Source organism: Stegostoma tigrinum, chromosome 2, assembly GCF_030684315.1.
Source record: "Stegostoma tigrinum isolate sSteTig4 chromosome 2, sSteTig4.hap1, whole genome shotgun sequence".
Lineage (NCBI taxonomy): Eukaryota > Metazoa > Chordata > Chondrichthyes > Orectolobiformes > Stegostomatidae > Stegostoma > Stegostoma tigrinum.
The window spans coordinates 34,642,245-34,665,677 of record NC_081355.1 but is presented as its reverse complement, the minus strand read 5'-3'; the positions used below and the strand labels follow the sequence as shown (position 1 = coordinate 34,665,677).

Sequence of the window (23,433 nt, the reverse complement as noted above, 5' to 3'; positions counted from 1 at the left end):
TATAATTTAATCTATTCAATAAAACATATTTTGTGCCAAATATAATTAACTTTCTCAGAACGTTATCAACTGTGTAAATTACAGTCTTTTTAGTTTCAACTAAAATGACCATAATTTACAGTTGATGTGCTGATCTGCAAATGTGATCTGTGGGATAAAATTGGATAATGGGACAAACGCTTGCTGAAGCAGTTAAAATCAATTTTCTTACACTGTAAAGTATTAGCTATTGGCCATTGTGAATCTCTGGAGTGTGGGAACTTTCTTTTCATGTTTATGAATTTAATCAGTGCCAAATAATTTGAAATGGGATACATCAGCCAGTTCTGACGACTATCTCACCTTAAATCACGCAGCACTGTGCACTGGATTTTCAAGCCCTTATTTGTGGCTGAATTGCATTGAGGTGGTTTCAAAAATGGTGTGCAGGTCCTGAATGTGAGATTCTCAACAGTATGAATTTTCAGCGGTTAGTAGGAACTGCAGATGCTGGAGAATCTGAGATAACAAGGTGTATAGCTGGATGAACACAGCAGGCCTAGCAACATCAGAGGAGGAGGAAGGCTGATGTTTCGGGCCTGGACCCTTCTTTAGAAGAAGGGTCTAGGCCCAAAACATAAGCCTTCCTGCTCCTCTGATGCTGCTTGGCCTGATGTGTTCATCCAGCTCTACACCTTGTTATCTCTGAATTTTCAGTGGTGCAGGTTAAGGGCATAGGTATTGAGCGCTCTCTCTATTACCCTGAATTTATAGGCATAATTGCCAAAGCGATTCTTTCAAACCTTCCACAACTTTGATGGAATTGGGCCAGTTTTGGAAAGCAGTGTAAGTCAGGTATTGCAAATTGTATGGAACCACAGTTTGGAGGTGGGAGTTGTACGAAAGGTCCAACAAAAGATGTTGTCTAATTCATATCTACTACATTGTATTAGAGATGGGCATAACCAATGCTGTGAGTGGTAGTGCAATTTGTGTCAGAAAAGAGAGTGATCATTAAATACTGTGGTTGCCAGGTTGTCAACCTCTGACATCTGGCAAGCTGATGATGGAATCAACATTATTGTGAAAATAGAAAAAGTCTTCAGAAATATTGGAGTACATCATCCTTGGATAACATGCTACTCTGGGTTATAGAACTGTTGTACTCCCTTGACCATCAAGGCAGTCAAATGTTATCTGGGTAGGTAGAAATGTGAAGTTGGGGCCACGAGGAGATCCACCACAATGTAATGGATAGTAGCAGGCTTGAGAGGCATACTTTTGCTCCTGCTTCTTACCTTCATATGTACTACGGTGAAATCTTGACCTGACAGTTAGAAATGTGTCTGTAGCTTTTGATGGTTTCCTTGAAGTTCAGTTGATCCATTTGTTTGCTCTGACAAATGGCTGGGCCTCTGGTTGTCTTCAGTGTCTTGACAGAATTCAGCCTAAGAAAGTTGGTTGACTCAGTTCTTTAATAGAATCTCACTATGAACAGTTGGCTGACTTTCAAATCAACTATTTGATTCTGCTGAGCAGGGGTAGTTCACACAATGGTCAAACAGAATAAGAGCTTTATTACATTTACAAATTTTGATTTGTTCAGAGATCATGGTTTTCAAGAGACATTCAAGTTTTCTTTTATTTTATCTGATTTATCACTTTCCCAAGGATTTCTCAATGTTATTATGGAGGTTGACAGTTTATCATGGATACTGGATGACTCAGCTCAGGGGTGTGAGGAGATGAGGGATATCTAGGGGGTGAGAGGGAAGGTGAAAATGGAGTGTAGGTCAAGGGGCTGTCCACTCATCACCAGGCTGTGCTGATATTTCAATAAACAGAGGTGTGTCTCAGTATTGTGCCTGTGCTGGGTCTGTTGAATAAAGCTTCAGTGGGCAGAAGTAGGATCACAATGTTTTACTTGTTAAGTCAATTCTTGTTGTGTCTGCATGATGACTCTTGTGCTTCTCTGTGAGAGTTAGCCTAAATTTTAGGAATTAATATGCAAGGAGGAAAGAAGAATATCCCAGTATTATTTTGGGTCACAACAGGGTGTAGAAACTATTTCTTCACCACAGCTGTTGAAACTCTTGTTTTGAATAAACTGATGCCGAGGTGATCATTACTGCAATGTACTAGAATCAAAGAATCACTAAATCTCTTCTGCTGACACCCATTATGACAGTGGCACTTCATGAGGCATGGGAAGACTACGAACAGCGGCCCAAGCATTTTCAATCATTCCTTCCAGCATTTCACGATTCATCTTTTCAGTGGCACTTCCAATGTGGGGAGTCAGAATGACATTTGGTAAGTGTAGTAAAGGATGATTCCTTTTAGAAAAAACACATGAGACAGTTGCGATGTCAAATGGGTTTCTGTACCTAGGTTATAGATTTGTACTTTACAAATAAAGTATTTGATAATTTGAATAAATGAATGTGACAACATACCTCGGAAGGGGCTCTGGCTCAGAAACATCTAGTGCTGCTGCACGAATAACTCCATTCTGAAGCACTTTCACCAAAGCATCCTGATCAATCACTCCACCTTGGGATATTAAACAACTCGATTAACTTGACTGCATGTTCTACTCTATGTGGAACACAGATTTTAAATATGCATGCAAAGTATAAGTTATACAGTTTTAGCAACATTTCTTTTGAGTGAATTTATCTCAAGAATGTTTTACTGCAATCATGAAGACCATATTATTCATTCTAATTGAAATAAATGTCAGTCAGGAAAACATATTACATCTGATACACATCTGTCATGTTAAAATTTTAAAGAATTCAATAACTCAAAAAAACTTTTACATCTGTGAGGCATAAAAGCAAATGATTGGTTCAGGTAACCACTATCTTCTCAGGCCATTTTTTTGATTTGTGTCTATTTTGTCTCTCCCTGGAAAAGGCTGTTTGGTTGAATTGCAGTTTAGGTTAGAACAAGTCAGTAATACTGTAGCTTGAAGAGGTAGGGCCATGAAATGACAACAGCAGGCATGTTCACTTCATGTGCCTGGGCCTGAATGGCAGTTGTGGATGAATGCAGATGGGTTGGATTTAGATTTGTGGAAGTGCGAATCCTTCTAGGTTGATGGACTATAGACCACTGAGAAGTGGCTGTGAATATCTGAGGGCTCACCGACACAGTCAGGCTAGGAGACACTGGAGGAGGACTGTTCACTATAGCCTTCCATGTGGAAATTGCAAGTGTATAATGGGATGAAGATGGTCGCAAGAACACTTGGAGTAGGCAGGCTAAGTGACTTGACATGTGAGGAAGCAGGCTGCAGCACACACACTTCAGAGGGCTTTTAGAGACGGTAACAATGAAGGTTACAGGCCCCTGAAAGGCCTAGTGCAAAGGCCCATATGATGCATACTTCCCAGACATTCTACAGAATTGACTCCCTCTGAAGGAGCCACCTCTCAGGCACAGCCACTAGCAGACCCCTTTTTGGCTGTTAAACTTTGTGCACAGGGTATTCAAACATAGGAATCGTCATCCAGGTTCCCTCTGACTGGAGGTGATGCTGTTAGCTTTGTGCACAAAGCTCAAACCACATAGGCCCTTGTGTGACCATGAACTCCTGCTGGATGATGTGACAAAGTATCATCTGCCTCTGACTCTTTTCAGTGCATCTTCTTATGAAATTCTTATGCAGGCTTAGTTACCTCCATTCACATTCCAATGCTCTCTATATGGCTTCCAGTTCTCCATTCAGCTTCAACCCATCAAAAGCAACTCGATCTCTTCTGGTCTGAAAGATCCTGCTCACACAACCTAAGATCTCCGCAACCTAGGCTTTCTTACAGTGACCCACGGTCCCCCAGATTTCAGATACTCATTCTTTCATGCTTTTCTCCTTCTGTACCTTTGTGACATTCTGCTGTTCTGTTTAGCCTGCCCACCACTTATGGTTGTTCCTCAGAATCTGTCCAATTGCTAATCAGGTCCAAATGTTGAAATTTGGTTCTTACATTCCTCCAGCTCTGCATCCTTCTACAAGCTCCTACCTTAAAACTCCCTTCATGAATCATACTTATCTTTGGTCTGATTATGCCTCTGTGAACTGCCTTTTCTAAAAACATGGTGCTCAGTCATTGAAAATTTATACAATTACTATGTATTATACAATGACTGCAATTATACAAATACTATGCTGTAATGTTGACCTTTCCTTGACAATGGGTAATCCACTCTGTTCGAAGACCAATGAATTTTACTGGCACATGGAAATCCCTGTAATATGTTCTGATATACAAGAAGTATCTTGGCCAGTCCTGTTTGATCCTTAATAATTAGGAAAGCTAGCCCCTATGAAAGGAAACAGGTACAGCACTTTTAGCTGACATAATCACATAACTGCTCCTCAGAGACCTAATGGTTGAAATTATTGATCAGTGAAATCCATAAGTGCACCTATGAAGATTATAAACCATGGAATCCTGTCAACCAGTCCAAAAAATTAAGTGTTTGATGATTTTCTGAGTTAGAAATGTGTAATTTTATGTAAGATTTAATACAATTATATAAACAGAAACCTTTTAAATAAGAAACTTCATCATAACACATTGCAAAACAAGCAATCACATATATATATATATATATGTCCTTACCGCGGGAGATATTAACGAGAGTGGCATTTGGTTTCATTAGTCTAAGCTCTCTTTCTCCAATCATCTTGGTAGTTTGAGGGGTCAGGTTTACTACTATCATGACAAAATCTGATTCCTGGAGGAGAGCATCAATTTTTGCACAGTAGCAAGCCCCAACCAGCCTCTCTTCTTCCTCAGTCCTACAGATGGATGAAGCAAGTGTTATAATTATTGTAAAGATTGTGAAATTTTAGGACCTTGTATGCATTTTCATTATTAGTTAATGATTCTGTGAAAAATCCCCCCCTTTCTTTCATAAATCTTTTCGCTATCCAGCTTCGCCAATGGTGTGCCTTCTAAGGGGCATTAAATTGAAGCCTTCTAATTCAGATCATCTGTTCCATAGTGACAATTTCTCAATCCCTTTGCTGAAACAGAAAAATACCAGGGTACTGTAATGTTTATTTGGATCTTCAATTCAAACACAGTTGGGGTACTGTGGTACAGTACTGTTCTTCACTTGATGAAATCCAGGAAGAAATGAGAGGATACAACTTCAGCAAAATATTAATGATTTAGCATGTGCAGAAAAAGGTCATGTTGGTTAATCAAACATGCTCATTAGCAGAGTTACATTTATTGATGGGATACAGTACAATATCTGTAGCACAAACTTTCAAAGAAACAATATAAAATGACATGTAGCTACTCAGGAAGTAAAAACTGTTTACTTTGAATCTTCAACAGTAAGTCAAAATATGAAGGATCTTAGGTTAGATCCTTCAGAAGTTTCTTTATCAGAAGAGCCTTTTGCAAACAGAACATTGAATTTTCACTGACCCCCCTTGTAAGTTTCACTTTTCACTTATTTCACATTCAAGATTACATTCTTTACGCTTAGAGGTTTTGAAGGTTCTGTATAATGCCTTCATAATTGATTAACATTCTCACGAAATCCCTTCTTTAATCGCATGTCAAAATCTGGATAACGCCAAGGTCCAGAAGATACACTAATGAGGTTTCATTTGCAGGCAGGAAAAATGTTAACTGTTCGCTAACCCTGGTTTATGAGTGTGAGGTCAACAATTGTCTAGCAATAGAATAGGGTCATAGAATCCGAACACTGTGGAGCAGGCCATTCAGCACATCGAGTCCACACTGACCCTCTGAAGAGCATCACCACCTAGACCGATCCCCTCCCCCCAACCCTATCCTATCCCTGTAATAATTCATTTTGCATGGTCAATCCACCTAGCCTTTACGTTCCTGAACACTACGGTCAATATACTGTTGCCAATCCATATTTCGTCTGTGGGAGGAAACCAGAGGAAACCCATGCAGACATGGGAGAATGCACAAACTCCACACATACAGATGCCCGAGGATGGAATTAAATTTGGTTCCCTGGCACTGTGAGGCAACAGTGCTAACCAATGAGTCACTATGCTGGCCTAAAGCTTCACTATTTTCAGTATTGCCTATTTTAATAAATTCTTTTTTTACCAAGGGTGCAAAACATGTTGAAACCACTCTTGAGAAATTTCCTTGCCCATTCATGAATTATTCTGCTCACTGAACTACAATAAACTTAAATAACCTTGGGTGCTTAATTTTCCCAATCACCCAAAAGTACTCTCAATCTATATAAAAACCGAAAGAACTGCAGACACTGTAAATGAGGAACAACAACAACGACAACAAAGTTGCTGCAAAAGCCCAGCAGGTCTGGCAGCATCTGTGAAGGAAAAAACAGGGTTAATGTTTCGGGTCTAGTGACCCTTCCTCAGAACAGGATTAACTACGTTTTTTTCCTTCACAGATGCTGCCAGACCTGCTGGGCTTTTCCAGCAACTGTATTTTTGTACTATTAATCTCTGTTTATTCTGTTTTAAAGCAATAGAACCAAATTCACTCATTCTCATTTGCCAGCTTTGAATTTGGTGAACAGAGCCAATGTGAGCCCATTTTGTCTGTGTTGTACATTTGGTCAGAGATGGATGATGTTCAGAGATTAATTAGTAACCAAGATTCTCAGTTTTCTTCTGCAGCATCATGGTCAGTTTTTTTGTGCACAGGATAACCTAATGTCATGACATTAAAACATGAAAATCATAAAATAGAAAATATACGTGGATCAGTCACTTGCTTTTCCTCATTAATTTTATGTTTTCAATGAGCACATGGCTGGAGAAAGGGTTCTCTGAACTTTTTGGAGAAAACCATTCACGTAAAGCACTGACTAGCTCCTCATATGTAGGTACATGTTGATTATAGCTTGCTTTAACAGCTTTATTTGATTCAGAACAAGAGAAAAACCTCAGCAATACTCTTTTTGATCTCTGATGTTGTATATCATGGATGGGCCAACATTCAATTATATCAACAATACCTTCCAATTTTCACCATTTTAATGCTTGTATTGGCGTCAATTTTCTTCATTAATGTTCACAAAAATCTTCTGTGCTTCTTTCCTCAGTTTTTCTCAGGTTTACTGGACATCATAATGGGACAATTGTGTTTGTTACTGTTGTAAATGACAATGACAATGACAATGAACAAGAAGGACAATCAATGCCTCTACCAGGAGCTCACCAACCCATATCAAGGTGACCTGGGAAAACACTAACATTTGGAATAACACCTGAACAGCTTCTTAGTTCAGTGAAGCGATGGTTTGCTGGAGATGAAAATCAAAATTCTACATTGTAGAGAATTCCAATGGCTTAAGTGCCCAATAACACAGTGATCAGGGGTAAAGGTACTTTCTGGTAAGTGGAGATGAATAAGGTTACATCAGCAAAAAGGACCTTTATAGACTACGTAGTGGTTTGATATGATGGATGTGGAGAAATGGTTCTCACTTATGGGAAGAATTTAGGTTCAGAATTTTGAAAGCCCAGGTCAGTGAGTTTGCAGCTGTAGAGGAAAGGCATAAAATGTCCCAAAGCTCTCCAACCATCCAGCCACTGCCACAACCTACCAACAATATCACAGTGGGATAGGAAAGGTTTGGCTTGCCCACCCATTCTTGCCATGACTGTTAAGGGCTGTTCCCTGTCCAGCTCGCAAGAGCTCAGGGGCAGAAATGGAAATTCGGCAAGTCACCTCGTTAGACCTCGGGCAGAAAGAAGGGCACCTCCCTCCATGATCTCCTTTCCACATCAAATGTCCCCCTCAAAGTTTATGTTCAGATGGATATTTCCTCTCTATTCAGATCCCCATCTCTTTCTCAACACTTGTCCAGGCTGAATGTTCCCTCCTGCTATGGCATCGCCTGCACTTATCTAATCCCGAAAACCAGGAATTTGACTGCTTATTGTCCTACTGTTGGCTACTAATGCTGGGAGTACAGAGCTGCGGGTCACTCGGTTAGCTGACAGCTTGTTGAGTGAGATCTCCTTCTGACTGAGTGCTGGAAGTGTTATCTCTAGTCAGTTACCAGTCCTTGAAGTGGAAAGTGATGAATTGAGGTGGTGAATTGATGAATAATACATAGAATAAAACAAGAGAGAAGAGAATAGAGATGTATGCATGAAGATCCAATAACTAAGGCTCAGGGCTCAAGGGGGCCTGCTGTGCTCAGACCAGGGGCAGAGTCAGGGATCTATGATTTCTGTCCCTGCACCTCAGGAGCAGTAAAAGTTGAGAAGGCCATTTAAAAAGCTTATGGGATTCTCAGGTTTATCAATAGAAGCATTGAGTACTGGAGCATAGGATACTGTGTGATGTGTTTATGAAAACTTTGGGCTTCCATGAGGAAATGTTGAGTACTACTGTTTAAGTTTGAGACAAGATGCAAAAAGGTTTTACCAGAATGTTATCAGGGATGAGAACTTCTTTTTCATGGAGAGCTGGGAGATACTAACACAGGGATTATTCTATTTAGCGTAGAGAAGGTTAAACTGAAATTGGTAGATGTGCTCAAATTCATGGAAGGTTTTGATAAACAAGGAGAAACTGCTTTGAGCAGCAGAAAGGACAGTATCAAAAAGGCCACAGATTTAAAGGATGATTAGCAAATGTATCTGAAGCAACATGAAACAAAACGTCACACCGTGAGGTGCTGCAATTTTGTGTGCACTGTAGTAGTAATTAGGTCAGCCAGGCGGACCTCATACAATGAGTTCCCTGACTGGAGCTGTTAATCTGGTCCAATCACAGAGCCTGGCTGACAGATAAGAACAGGTGTGTCAGGTGTCCTGTTCACAAAGCTGGTGCAGAGCAAGCTGGATCAGTCACGTGTAAATAAATCATAGAATATCAATAGTGTGGAAGTCGGCCATTTGGCCCACTCATTGAGTCCACAAATAGACCTTCTGAACAGCATCCAACCCCCTCCTAAGTTATCCCAGTGATTCTGCATTTCACACGGCTAGTCCACCTAGCCTGGACATCGCTGGACACCGTGGGCAATTTAGCATGGCCACTGAACCTGACGAGCATCTTTTTGAACTGTGGGAGAAAATCAGAGCACTCAGAAACCCACACAGACATAGGAAGAATGTGCAAACATTACACAGACACCTGGGAGTTGAACCCAGACCACTGGCACCAAGGCAGCAGTACTAACCACAGAGCCAATATGTTCCCCAGTGCATTCATAACAGGCCTCTTTGGGATTATTTCAATGGCAATGGAAGAAAAGCATGCTCTTGAAGAAATTCACTAGCAATGGTCTTTGAGTTGGGTTAAGCATTTCTGGCATCATATTGGAAATTTGACTTGTTCAATCCTGCCATCAACAAGTAGGTCCGGTTTGTGGAAAGAATGGGTTTTTTTCTCCCGGGCAAATGACATTGGGACAGATGAAAGCCAATGTTTAATTTTCCTAACAGCTTGTTGGCCTGCAGCTTTTTTAGTTTTAGGAGCTTGACTTTCCCTGAGGGACCAGATACTAAAACCTTTCAGAGGTTGATGGATTTTGTTAAGGAATGTTCTGGCGCCAAGCAGCTAATAATTCTGATGCAATCATTTTACTCAGCAATTTCAGAACTAGGGAAACCGTATCTGGAATTTTGACTAGGTTCTGAAAAATGGCAGAGGCATGTGATTTTGGTTTATTACTTAATGAGATGCTGGGAGACTGTTTGATATATGGGATTATTGGTGTAACTATGCAAGAGTACTGACTACATGAAGCCCAACTGGACTTCAAACAGGCATTGCGACAAGCTTTATTATTGGAAAATATGGTAAGTGGAGCATAAGTTGCAGTATTCCGAAGGAAGTGAACACTCTCGCTAATCCAACTGAGCTTGGGGAACACCACTCGTATGAAGGCAATTGCATATCTTGAACAGACGGAATCAATGTCAACCTATAACAAAACCTCAAAACAAAGCAAAGCTTTGGCCACAATAAAATTTTCTTCAGAATCCGGGCTGGCAAGTTGCTGTAGTTGCTGCCAGTACATGGACTTGAGACAGCAAACAAGTCAAACTAAACCTAAACTGAATAAGAGAACTCATAGCAAAGTGTACAGCTGGATGAACACTCCTAAGATGCTGCTTGGCCTGCTGTGTTCATCCAGCTCTACACTTTATTATCTCGGATTCTCCAGCATCTGCAGTTCCCATTATCTCTAATAGCACTCATAGCCTGTTATCCAGGAATCCACACTCTGGAAACTCCACCTGTTTAGAACAATTAAGTTACTTAGCAACATCCTAATCAGAATCACTCAAAATAAACATCTGGTCAAATAGTGACCCAGTTCTATTGGAGGTTGATACCGACGTGCGACAGTGATCACACAAATCAATCTTAGAAGCTTCGCTCTGGACTCCAACCCTTAGGTGTGCACAAGCCCTGGGCTAGACTAAGAACCTATAGCCAGGAACGTATGCTAGGAACTGCTGCGAAGCAATAAACCAGCACATTTATGTTTATATTATATTATGTGAAGAATAGTGTACTGAGAAGAAAAGGAAGCACCAAATGTTCCAAAATTAAAATTGAATTATTGTTTTAAAAGGGTGTTGTCAGTTCATATTCCTTGTACTGTTAAGGGATTACACCTGATTTAATATTGAATATTAAAATTGGAAGTGAACAATTTTTAAGCTGAGCAGGCCAAGATTCTTTGCAAATCTTTTAATTTGTGTTCTATCCCTCTGGGATTGCAACCTTTGGTTTCCACTATGATTAAGTTTTATACTGACATTTCATGTTTAACTGTTAAAAATCACTGCTTAACTTGGTATACCTCTGTTCCACTTAAGCCAAATTCCCAAAGACATCATCTTGGCCCAGTTAATAACAAGCTGCTTGGTATGTGTTTTTTTAAAAATACTGATATGTAAAAGTAAACTTCTTTGTTCAAATGGATGCAAAGGGACTGATGATGTCCTGGCAACATCCTTACCTCAACCAGCAACCGTAAAATACCAAATTATTTGGTCATTTAGTGTTTGTTGCCAATGGAGTCTGATCTGTAGCAACATAGAAAAGAGGAGCAGGAATAGGCCCTCCCAAAAACTCAACTCTTTATACTTTTCATATAAATGTGAGCTGTTCAGATATATAATTCCTTGAAAGTGCATCACAAGTACACAAGGTGGTGAAGAAGGCCTTTGACACTTTCCCTCATGGGTCAGAGTATTGAATATAGGTGTTAGGACATCATGTTACAGCTGTAGAAGACACTATTAAGACCACGTTTAGAGTACCGCATACAATTCCGGTTACATTGTGATTGGAAGGATGTTATTCAACCAAAAAGGGTGCAAAGAAATTTACAAAGGATGTTACTGAGAATGGAAGGTTTGAGTTTTAAGGATAGCCTACAAAAGCTGGGACTTTTTTCACCAGAACATAGGGGGGTGAGGGGTGACCTTATGGAGTTACATAAAATCATGAGGGACATAGATCAGGTCTTTTCCCCAGGGTAAAGGAATCCAAAACTAGAGGGCATATGTTTAAGGTGAGAGAGGAAAGATTTAAAAGACTCTGAGGACAACTTCATCACACAGAGGGTGGAGCATGTAGAATATGAGCTGCCAGAGGAAGTGGTGGAGGCAGGTACAGTTACAACATTTAAAAGATCTTTGGACAGGTACATAGATAGGAAAGGTGTGGAGGGATATGGGCCAAATAGGACTAGTTCGGTCAGCATGCAGAAGTTGGGCCTAAGGGCCTGTTTCTGTGCTGTATAACTATGACTATAATCAGCCTGTTCAAGTGTGTTATGGCACATGTTATGCAGGTGAGTATTAAGCTCAGTCCTTTCAGCTCAAAGGTATGGACACTATCATTGCAGCACAAGAAGTCTAAAACACAAGCTTATTTGCACACAACCAAGCATACAGTGATGAGCTAAGAACATGGCTTTTTCTTCTAAAACCATTTATCACCGATTTAAATTAAAGAATTATATTAACAAAAGGGAAAGATATGAGAGCTCAATTTTAAAAAAAATCAGCAAGTTCATACATGTTACAACACATATTTGGGGCTTAGAAACATCGGAAATAGGAGCAGGAGTGGGCTATTTGGCTGTTTCAGCCTGGTACACCATTCAATATGATCATGGCAGATCCTCCATCTCAGTACCTTGTTCCTACTTTCTCCCATACCTGTTGATTCCTTTAGCCCAAAGAACATTCCTTTAGTCCGAAGAACTATAATCAAATTCCTTCTTGAGAATATTGTGTTGTGGCATCAAATGCTTTCTGTGGCAGAGAATTACACAGGCTTTCTGGGTGAAGAAATATCTCATCTCAGTCATAAATGGCCTACATCACATCCTAGAACTGTATCCCCTGATTCTGGACTCCTCAATCGCTAGGAACATTCTTCCTGTGTTGATCCTGTTCAGCCCTCCTCATTCTTCCAAATTTCAGTGAACAATCAAGCAGATTCAGTTTCTCTTCATATCCGTTCTGCCACCCTAGGAATCAGTCTGGTAAATCTTCATTGCATTCCCTCCATCGCTGGAATATCTTTCTTCAGTTAAGGTGACAAAATACTGTACGCAGTACTCCAGGTGTGAACTCACCGAGATCAAGACATCTCTGCTCCTGTGCTCGAATCCTTTTCTATAAGGTCTTCTTCACTGCCTGCTGAACCTGTTTGCTTACTTTCAGTGACTGGTGTAAAGGGATATCCAGGTCTCAATACATTTTCCCCTTTCCCAATCTATCATCATTCATTCAGATAATAATCTGCTTTCTTGTTCTTGCTACTGAAGTGGATAATGTTACACTTATCCACATTACACATTATCTACCATGCATTTGCCCACTTATTCAACTTGTTCAAACCACACTGAAGATTTTCTGCATGCTCCTCAAAGGCTACCATGCCACCCAGCTTTGTATCATCTGCAAACTTGAAGATATTCTGCTTAATTCCCTCATCTAAATCATTAATATATATTGAGTGCACCTGGGGTCCAAACACTGATCTCTGTGCTACTCCACTAGTCACACAGAAAAAGACCTGCTCTTCCTACTCTTTGTTTCATATCTTTCATCTCTATCCGTGTCAATACACTATCCCAAATCCATGCACTTCAGTTTTACAACTAATCTCTTGAGTGGGCCTTACTTAAACACTTCTGGAAATCAAAGTGAATTACATGCCCTGGCTCTACCTAACGAACACTGGTGGTTTGCATTCTAGAAAAATTCCAGTAGATTTGTCAAACACGATTTGCCTTTTGTAAATCCATGCTGACTGATCCTTCACTGTTTTTCAAGTGCTCTGCTGTTAAATATTTTATAATTGACACTCGTATTTCCCCATTACCGATGTCAGGCTAACTGGTCTGTATGTTTTCTGGTTACTTCCTTTATTAAACGGCAGGGTTCTATTAGCTACCCTCCAATCCATAGGAAACATTCCAGAGTCTGTAAAACCTTCAGAGATGACCACATTTGCATCCATTACTTCAAGGGCTACTTCTATTAGTACTCAATGTAGGTTATACATGTTTGAGGATTTATCGGCCTTTAATTCCATCAATTTGCCCAAACCATTTTCCTAATACTTATTTCCTTCCTCCCACTCACTGAACCCGGTGATCCCCAACATCTTTTGAACGTCCTTTTGAAGAAGGGCCCAGACCAGAGACATCAGCCTTCCTGCTCCTCTGATGCTGCTTGGCTTGCTGTGTTCATCCAGCTCTGCACCTTGTCTCAGATTCTCCAGCATCGGCATTTCCTACTGTCTCTGTGACATTTTCTAGTAATACCCCAGTCATTAGAAGTCACTTGCGATGTCCTTAGCATGTGGCAACTTGATATATATGTGCAATTTCTTTTAATTTACACAGCAATTATTTAATTCTTGTCTCCAGTGATCTCCTTTGGCCCAGTAACTTAAAAATATTTAGATAAGTCATTGTTCTCTTATTTCATTGTGATCTGTGAATACTCATTAGCAAATTATAGTAAGTTAGATATTGTGAAAAGTGCCTTGAATGATAAATACAAACATGACATGAATCTGGAGTTTGTGTTACAATCCTTGGATGATCATTACCTTAGCAAATACCAACGGTATATATATATTGTCTAATATAAAACTAACTTAACAAAGCAAAATTAAACATTAAATTGAAATAAAGTTAAATTAGGACAGCAGCCAGTGCAACTATATGATAGTTAAGGTTTTGTAGTTACTATGATAATTGACTAGCTATGCATAAAGTTCCACTTTCACAGGAATCACCAATCTGCTCAAGTAGTCCGAATTGATTTTATGCTTCAATTTCCAGGTCATGGTCATTTTTGTAATCAAAAACATGAAATTTTAGACTGCAAATTTTGGTTAAGTGCAATTGGACAGTGTTTCAGAACAGCCATTATTTTCTCATTAAGAATATTCTTTGATTTAAGAATTATAATTTCTCAAATTTATAAAACCATAAAACAGTAACCTCAAAACCACATTCCCATCTACAGGAGATAACATCTTACACTTTCTTAAATGAGGTTGTACCTACATCTACCTGGAAAAAAATTTAAGGACTCCAAAGAGGTGCCAGAGGAGTGGAGAACACCCATGTGGTGCAATTATTTAAAAACAGAGCAAAGAATAAACCAGAAAAGTATAGGCCAATCAGTACAAACTCAAGGTGGAGAAACTATTGGAAGCAATTCTGAGGAACAGAAAAGAGTTAATCTGCACTCGGAGAGGCAGGGATTAATCAAGAACCGTCGGCATGGTTTTGTTAAGGGGAGGTCATATCTGACCAACTTTATATAAATTTTCAAAGAAGTAACCAGGTGTACAGATAAGTGGAATGGATTTGGTGTAGTCTACTTTGGCTTCAGCCTGACTTTTGATAAGGTCCTACGTGGGAGACCAACAATGAAGTTAAGAGCCAGTAAGAATGAAGGAAATATGGCTGATTGATCCAGAACTGGCTGAGTAGCAGGAAGCAGAGGTGATCAGGGAGGGCTGTCATTAGGACGACTGAAAACTTGTGTCCAGTGGGATTCCACAGGGATCTGTGCTGGGATCTTTGTTGTTTGTGGTATATAAATGGTTTAGATTTGAATATAGGAGAGTCAGTCAGTAAGTTCACAGATATGAAAATTGGTGGGATCAGAAAAAGCGACGATGTTAGCCTTACAGTACAAGAGGATATAGATGGGTAAGTCAGATGGCAAATGGAATTCAATGAAATTAAGTGTGAGGTCATGCATTTGGGCAGGACAAACAAGGCAAGTGAATACATGATGAACATTACGTTCCTCAGACGTACCAAGGATCGTAGAGACCTCGATGTACATGTCCACCAGTCCCTAAAAATCACAGGTCAGGTTGAAAAAGTGACTAAGAAGGCATACGGGATACTTGGCTTTATTAGCTGAGGCACAGAGAGGTTACACTGGAACTATTCAAAACATTGCTTTGGCTACAGCAGTATTTATGTGCAGTTCTGGAATCCACTGGATTGCACTGGAAAAGACGCAGAGGAGATTGAGCAGGATGTTGCACGGCCTCGAGTGTTTTAGTTAGGAAGAGAGATTGGATAGAGTGGGATTGTTTTCTTGGAGCAGAGGGACACAATTGAAATGTATAAAATTATGAGGGGCACAAACAGGTTATACAGGAAGGAACGTCTCTCCTTAGTGAAGGAATCAATAACCAAAGGTATAATTAAAAGGTCAGGGTCAGGAGGTTTAGATTAGATTCCCTACATTTCGATTCCCCACAGTGTGGAAACAGGCCCTTCGGCCCAACAAGTCCACACCGCCCCTTGACCCGTTCCCCTATAGCCCACACACCCCTGAACACTACGGGCAATTTAGCATGGCCGACCCACCTAGCCTGCGCATCTTTGGACTGTGGGAGGAAACTGGAGCACCCGGAGGAAACCCACACAGACACGGGGAGAACTTTAGAGTGGATGTGAAGGAAATATCAGTGTTGGGAATTTGAAACTCACTGTAAGGATGGTAGAGGCAGAAACCCTCAAACATTTCTTGTGCATGTGATGCCAAGGCATATAGTGGTATTGGCCAAGTCCTGGAAAAAGGGATTAGAATAGCTATGTTGACTGGAACAGACTTTATGAGTGAAAAGGCCTCTTTTGACTACTGCAGACCTGACTCTACTTACATTACCTTCTTAGCAAGAAATTTTCAGGGACCCACAACCCACAAAGGATGAATTCTGTCTCAATGCTGCTTTCAAAGGGTGACCCCTGAGCTTCACACAGTCACTCCTAGTTATAGTTATAAATTCTCTCGTAAGAGGAAACATTCTCCCTGTACCCACCGTGTCAACACCCCTCAGTATGTTATACATTTTAATCAAGTACTAAATTTCTTCCAAACTTTAGTGCATGCAAGCCTAGCCTATAAACTTTTTCTCATAAGACAAGTTAATTCCAGGTATTAACTTGGTAAATTGCCTCTGAACAGCCTCTAATTCATTTACATTCTTCTTTAAAAAAAGATTCCCAATATTGGACCAGTATACAAGATGTAGTCTAACCAGTGTACTGCAGAACTGAAGCATAACCTCCCAAGTTTTGTATTCAATTTCCCTCACGATAGATTGTAACATGCAATTCTTAATAACCTGGTGTATCTTCACATTAAACTTTTGCTAATCATACATGAGGCCACCCAGATTGCCATGCATCATCTTGAGATTTTATTCTTCTTGACCAAATTGACACTTGCATTTTACCACATTCTTGCCCACTCACCCAACCTATATACAGTTTTCTGTTGCTTCCTCACGACATCTTCACAACTTGCTCTCCTACCTATGATTGTGTCATCAGCAAATTTGGCAACTGTACCTTTGGTGCCTTAACCCAAGTCATTTATATAAACTGTAAACAGTTGAGATCCCAGCATCAATTCCTAGGGTTTCATCATTCCTGTTTATTCATACTGTCTGCTTCCTGTTAGCCAACGAATCTTCTACCTATGCGAATACGTTACCGTCAACAGCTTGTACTTTCTACAATAACTCATCATGTGACACCTTGTCAAATATCTTCTGGAAATCTTAGGTGTTGCACATCTGTTGGCTCCCCTTTATCCAATCATGCATTAACTGTCAAAGAAATCCAAGAAGTTGGTCAAACGTGATTTCCCTTTCACAAAATCATATTGCCTCTGCCTGATTATTCTTGAACTTATCCAAATACTCCTGCTATGACATTTTTGTGATAGCATCTATCATTTTCCCTATGACAGATGTTAATGTGACCGGTTTGTAATTTCCTGTTTTCACTTTGTCAGAAATAACTAATACAGCTGAAAATGAATTTTTCACCAAAATAAATATTTTTAATAGAAGTATCCTTTCTAGCATCCATGAATAGCCTAACTTTAAATCCAAAAAATTACTTTTAAAAATTGTCATATAGCTTTTTTAAGTTTCACTGATGTTCCACACGTTGGTATATGGGATGAGTCTGCTTCCTGCTTCTATTCGTGCTGCTCCCTCTCCTTATGTGCATATTGCCTTTTAGTAACAACATCCGAAGGCATAGAACAAGCTTCCATGTGAATGATGGTACACAACTTTAAAACTCTATTACCCTCACTGCGACTGCATTGTCAGACTGCCTATCCAACATCCAATCTTGGACCTTCACCAGTCAGAAAGAAAGGGTGTGTCTTTACATTATTGCCGCTGCACCATTAGGACAACCCAAGCACTCTACAGACAATCAAGCTGTTTTTAAAAGTGTAGTCACAATTGTTACACAGGAACCATAACTACCAACATGTGCGTAGCAAGAATCACGAACAAATGTGGTAAGAAGCAGTTAATTTAGTTTACTACGTTGCTTCAGGGGTGAACATTAACGCTTCTTCAAAAAAGTACCAAAGGATATTTAAACCCCCACCTGATATGGGGCCTTGTTTTAACATCCTAGGTATAACACGGCATCTCTGATAATTCAGCACTGCCCAAGTTCTATATCGGTGCAGCAACCTACATTTTCTTGAGTGGGAACTGAACCCAGAATGTTCTGACTCAGAGGCGAGTGTGCTAATACTGAGCTATATCTGGGATATAAAAGTTAACAAGATAAAACCCAGTTTCTTCAAACCCCAACGTAAATTCTGTGTCTTTGCTGCCATCTATACTTCCATCATGGTACTGTCTCAGTAACCTGGTTAGATGACCCAATAAGTTGGGTATAGCCTTGGATTTCTTGAGGAGCTTGGGGACAGAATCAGGTTGCATTTTTTGAATTTCTAATCAGCCTCCATCTATTCTTGTGGGGGAACTTTATCTATGGTTTCAATCATCATTATTAATATGGCAGGGCAGCTGTAACATGGGACCTTGATTTTTGAGATCCTCATTCCCCTTTAAATCCTGTCCAAAACATCCAGGGAGCACATAAAAAGCTGTGTCTGGGGATTAATGTGCTAGTATGTTAACATGCATTTCAAATGCTATTAATATATAATATCTATGCACTGCTATAAAATGATCTTTGGTTGGAACCTCCCACAAATCCTACCTCCTGTTCCTGTTGTGATACAGAATTTTCATATCAGATCCTTTGACTCTTTGAGCAACTTTGTATCCAATCCGTCCCATTCCAATGATCCCAAGAGTAGCTCCAGTCACCTCGACTCCATAGCAATTCAAAGGATAAGTTTTAGTGTCTGGAGAAGTTGAAATCTGCTGACCTAAAATTTTAAAATCAAGGTAGACAGGAGCAATTCATGTGTTGAATAGCTAACCAATAAATATTTTTCATAAATGAAAGCAGAAACTGATAGAAATGTTCAGCAGGTCACACATCTGTGGAGAGAAGAACAGAATTAGCATTTCAGGATGACAACATTCCAACAGAACGTTTTTCAGAAGCTGGAAGAAGGTGAAAATTGAAGGACAATATTGTATAAACAGCCCTCCTAGTCTGGCAACAAATTGGCCAAGTCTGTTGCAGTGTCACCACAGTGCTTTTTGGACTTAATTAACTTTTATACCTGCAGTATCTAAATTAAGAGGGCTAATGCAAATCTTCAGCACTGTAGCATCAACAAACAGCATCCTCCAAACATAAGGTGGCTTTAGGTGCACACCAAGGAAGATGTATGCAATAATCTGATATTACTAATCTATAACCTGCAGGTGGTCATGCTAACGAAACATCATCAGGTTTCAGTAACTATTAGGGGCTTATGTAAAGGCTTTCCTTTTATAATCTATGCATTATAAATGCCTACTGTATGGGTAAAATACCACATCCAGAAGAGAAACAATTGGATTTGTCAAATATAGGGACCCCATATGCAAAGATGTCCATTCTGAGTAAACTGCCTATTTAAATTCAAGTCAATTCTATTGAATTCAGTTTTGAGATATTATTTTCATGAAGACAGGAACCTTAAGAAGTTAAAAATTTTAATCAGATAAGCGACTCAATGTTATCATGTTTACTTTTTTTACAAGGTACGTTTCTTCTGTCATTAGCGACATTTGTAACTTTACTGTAATTCTACAATATCTTTTTAAAAAGCTTTACCTATTAAAAAACAATTATGCCAGGTAGGACTTTATCAACAAAGCCTGTAAGAAATACTGAAAGCAGATGATAAATTATGGCAATGAATGCAGATTTTCAAGATTTTTTTTGTAACAATTACAGGCTGGATTATTCACTGAAGGTAAGCTCTTTGCAATGTAAATACTGAGAGTGAGATTGGACATGGCTAACTTGCCCTGCTTTTAGAGCCTGTAGATCTTTGATTATTACACCTGATACACTGCCTCTTTCCAAGAAGATGTCTGAGTGGTCAACCAGGGAGCCAAGACCTCGACAGTGCTGCGGTTGTCATCCATTATGGTAGGCATGGCCAGTACTGAGGCCAGGCATAGGAGAAAATGTTCAGTGATGGATACTGATCTCCAGGCATTTCAGGCAGGCTCTGGTGAGTGGCTATAGAGACAGGGTCTTGACTAATAAAGTTCAGCGGAAAGGTGGATGTGAGGAGCAAAAACTGTTTGAGGTGGAAGGCTCTCCAACCAGCACCAGGGACCAGTAAAAGAAGCATCTTTCCTTTCACCTCCAGCAACCTGCAGGGTCAAAGCTGCCAGGCAGCAGTTTGGGCCACAAGTCTTTTCCTGCAATTGGAGCAGTGGCTGGATGAGATTCTAATATGCGGCATAAACTGCTCACTTAACTGGGCTTTAAGCAGGAAAGCTGCTCTCAAGCATTACAGTGCAGACTTCAGTGGGGTTACGAGGGAATGCAGATAGCTGCATTCCCACTCTGCAACCCCCCAACCGGTTAAACAGCACTGCTTGCTTCAGATGTTACAACCTGGAAGGGCATTAAATTTGCCTTTTGCATGAATTAGAGAATAACAGAATTGTTAAGCAGATAGGATACGGCTTTTTGGCCGATTGGATCTGGACCAGCTCACTGATCAAGTATTAGGACTGACTGCCATTCTCTTTGCCTTTTCCCGTAACCTCATTTATTGTTTCTATGTAAATAATCATCTAAATCTTACTTCAATGCTTCAATTGAAACAGATCACATCACCGGCAGTGCGCTCTGGACCCTCGATTTACTGCATGAAAAAGCTTCTTCCTCATCGCACATTTGGTTCTTTTGTAAATTATATCTGTGACATCTCATTTTGATCCTTTTAGGAGAATGAAATTTCTCCCAATCGACATTCGCTACTTTTGAAAACTTTAATCAAATCTTGTCTAAGTCTTCTCTTTTCCAAGGACAACAGTTCCAACTTCTCCAGTCTGTCTTCATAACTGAAGTTTCCTTGTAAAACTCTTCTGCACACTTTCCAATGTATTTAACATCCTTTTTGAAGTGAGATGCTGAGAACTGTAGACAGTTCTCCATCCAAAGTCTGACTCCTTATCTTATCGAACTTAAGCATTATTTGCTATAAGGTGGAGACTAAAAGGTGGAGAGATAGTAGGATCTGCAGATGCTGGAGAATCTGAAGATAACAAGGTGTAGAGCTGGATGAACATAGCAGGCCAAGCAGCAGGGGAGCAGGAAGGCTGACATTTTGGGCCTAGACCCTTCTTCAGAAGGGGTCTAGAAGAAGGGTGTAGGCCTGAAATATCAGTCTTTTACTAGAAGGTGGAAGTAGGATTAGTCATCCTTACAACAAATCAGTTCTTTCTCATTTAACAATAAATTGGATATTTTAGGGATGAGTAAAAATGAGGAATTTCTACAGGGTGAAAATACGAAAAAAGCTAAAGGAGCACCTCCTTCCACTAACTCCATCAATTCACCCAAATCCTAGCATTCCGTTAAAGTTGCACTAAGTTGGAGTGTGTAATAATTCTGAAACCAAACAGATAGCTGAGCCCCAGTTACCAAAAAAGATTCAAGCCAGCTTCCTTAATTTACCAACCTAGCAGTCCTACAGTGGAAAACTTGCATACCTCTGCCTAACTCCAGTTCCTGAAATTTATACAGTAACTTCCAGTTAAAATGTTAGATTTCAGCAAGCTTAGATTTTCAAAAAAGAGGCTAAAAATTTCCTGAACTCACCAACTGTAGCACTGACCAGTCATGCTCAAAAACAGCTGAGAAAAAAAAAACTTTTGAACAGCCAGTAAGTGCAGTTAGTCTACATGGCAGCATGTTTCTGCGATGCACAATTGAATAATTTCAATCTGTATTTTCTCTGATTAATATATATGTAATTTTAATGTTTATTAAAAGTATGCTGTACTCCTTCCTTGGTTTTAAAGCTCTAAATTATAGATTCCATATCATCTGATGTCTTTTTTGCCAAAATAGTTGACATTTTCAACCCCTATCTTACCTTCTAATATATTCCTGGCAGATGCCAACATTAGGGCCATGCCCATTTCAGCAGTAGCATTGTCCACTACCTGAGGAGTGTTGGCTACCTTCACACCGAAGCTGTGGATCAGAGATAAATCAAGATGGTCCACACCAACTCCATGATTTACAATGGTCTTCAAACATGGTAGAGATTTCAGAAGCTCTTCATTTATAATGGGACACCATTCCCATTCAAAAATAGCTTGGATTTTATCAGCAAGTTCTTTCTCATTTTTCAGGAATTCTTCATAGCAGATGATTTTGAAATGTTTCTTGATGAGTTCTGCAAACCTTGCTGGGATACCATATGTTTCACTTACTGTAGAAACTAAAGCATGAGCCTGATCATTCATTGTCTGTGGGGGAGCAGAAATAAAAGATGTTATTCTGTAAATTAGTTGGATGTTATATTGCTAGAATTTCTTCTCACAATTCTTCACTTCTGTTGCATCATGCAGGCAGAGCACTAAAATGGATTGACCCACCAACTACGTTGAATCCTCCAGGACACACAGAAACAGGATTAGAGTCAAGTCAAGGGCAAAATTGGAAATCTGCATTTCTGGTTCGAACAGTCCCACGCTTAAGCTGTCTTGCAAGAGGTGGGATCATTGTCACAGAGGCCATGCTCTTGGTGGGACCAATTGTAGTTATGTTTTCAAAAACTTTGGGATCTAACCACTGTTGGGCCAAGCACCCGTGTACATCACCTTGTTGTGTAGGGAGGCCAAATGCAGCTTAAAAGTCAGCCTTCTGGCAACCCGCTGGATCACTGTAAAGAATTCCAGTCAATTACTCTGAGAAGATGCCACCAAACTTCAAAGCACAGAGCCTCATTGGCCTCATGGGCTGCAGGACTTCCATTTTTAAAAATATTAGACAGGTTCTGAGAGTGCCTCCATCTTGAGACACCCTTACACTTCCCTAACTACTTCAACAACTCTACTTCTGCCAATGGAACTTCCATTTCCCAGTTCTGCAAGTCTTCCTAAAGGGTCTCCTGCCTTGGGGGTCCATCCATCTTCTTTCACTGAATAGTGAACTTGAAGGCAGCCTATTTATTTTCCACCTCCTCAAAGATTCCAACTGTCAGATATCCCTGATTTGGACATGTTTGGGGCCCAGAAATGGATTTGATTTATGAAACTTTACAATAGGCAGGAGGTTCTGCACAACGTGTCATTTGGTGACCAATTTGCTGAATTCATGACACATGGAATGAGTTAGCTAAGTCAGCTTCTTTATGATGAAAATGAAAATTTCCCATGAATATACTGCTCCGCAGGCATCTGGATTTAGCTAACTCATGCGAAGCTAACTTTGGGAAGTAAGGATTGTGCTTAAACTTGTGGTTTCAAAAAAATAAAGCTGAATGGGATCTCTATGAATGGTTCATCTCTCTGGTATACTATTCATCCTTAAGTATGACTGTTCCTTAAATTGGGACCGTTCTCATTGGGAAGAAGAATGCTGACAGGAGAATTGATCCATATTTTAAAAATATGGAGTGCATTGGACAGAGTGTATAGGTAGAAGTTTTACCATGCACCTTTTGGGTCAAATGGAGTTCAT

The 23,433-nt window shown here is 39.9% G+C and overlaps 1 protein-coding gene across 1 annotated transcript; it reads right to left on the bottom strand.

Annotated features, from left to right (window-relative positions):
• Nucleotides 1–2,158: 2,158 nt before the first annotated feature.
• LOC132206729 (probable 2-ketogluconate reductase) lies at nt 2,159–22,214 on the bottom strand. Its single transcript, XM_059641438.1, has 5 exons — nt 21,839–22,214; nt 18,538–18,709; nt 4,608–4,786; nt 2,436–2,532; nt 2,159–2,315 (listed from the first exon to the last, which is right to left on the bottom strand). Exons 1-5 carry the CDS (start codon nt 22,212–22,214, stop codon nt 2,159–2,161), a joined length of 981 nt encoding a protein of 326 aa, XP_059497421.1.
• Nucleotides 22,215–23,433: the final 1,219 nt, after the last annotated feature.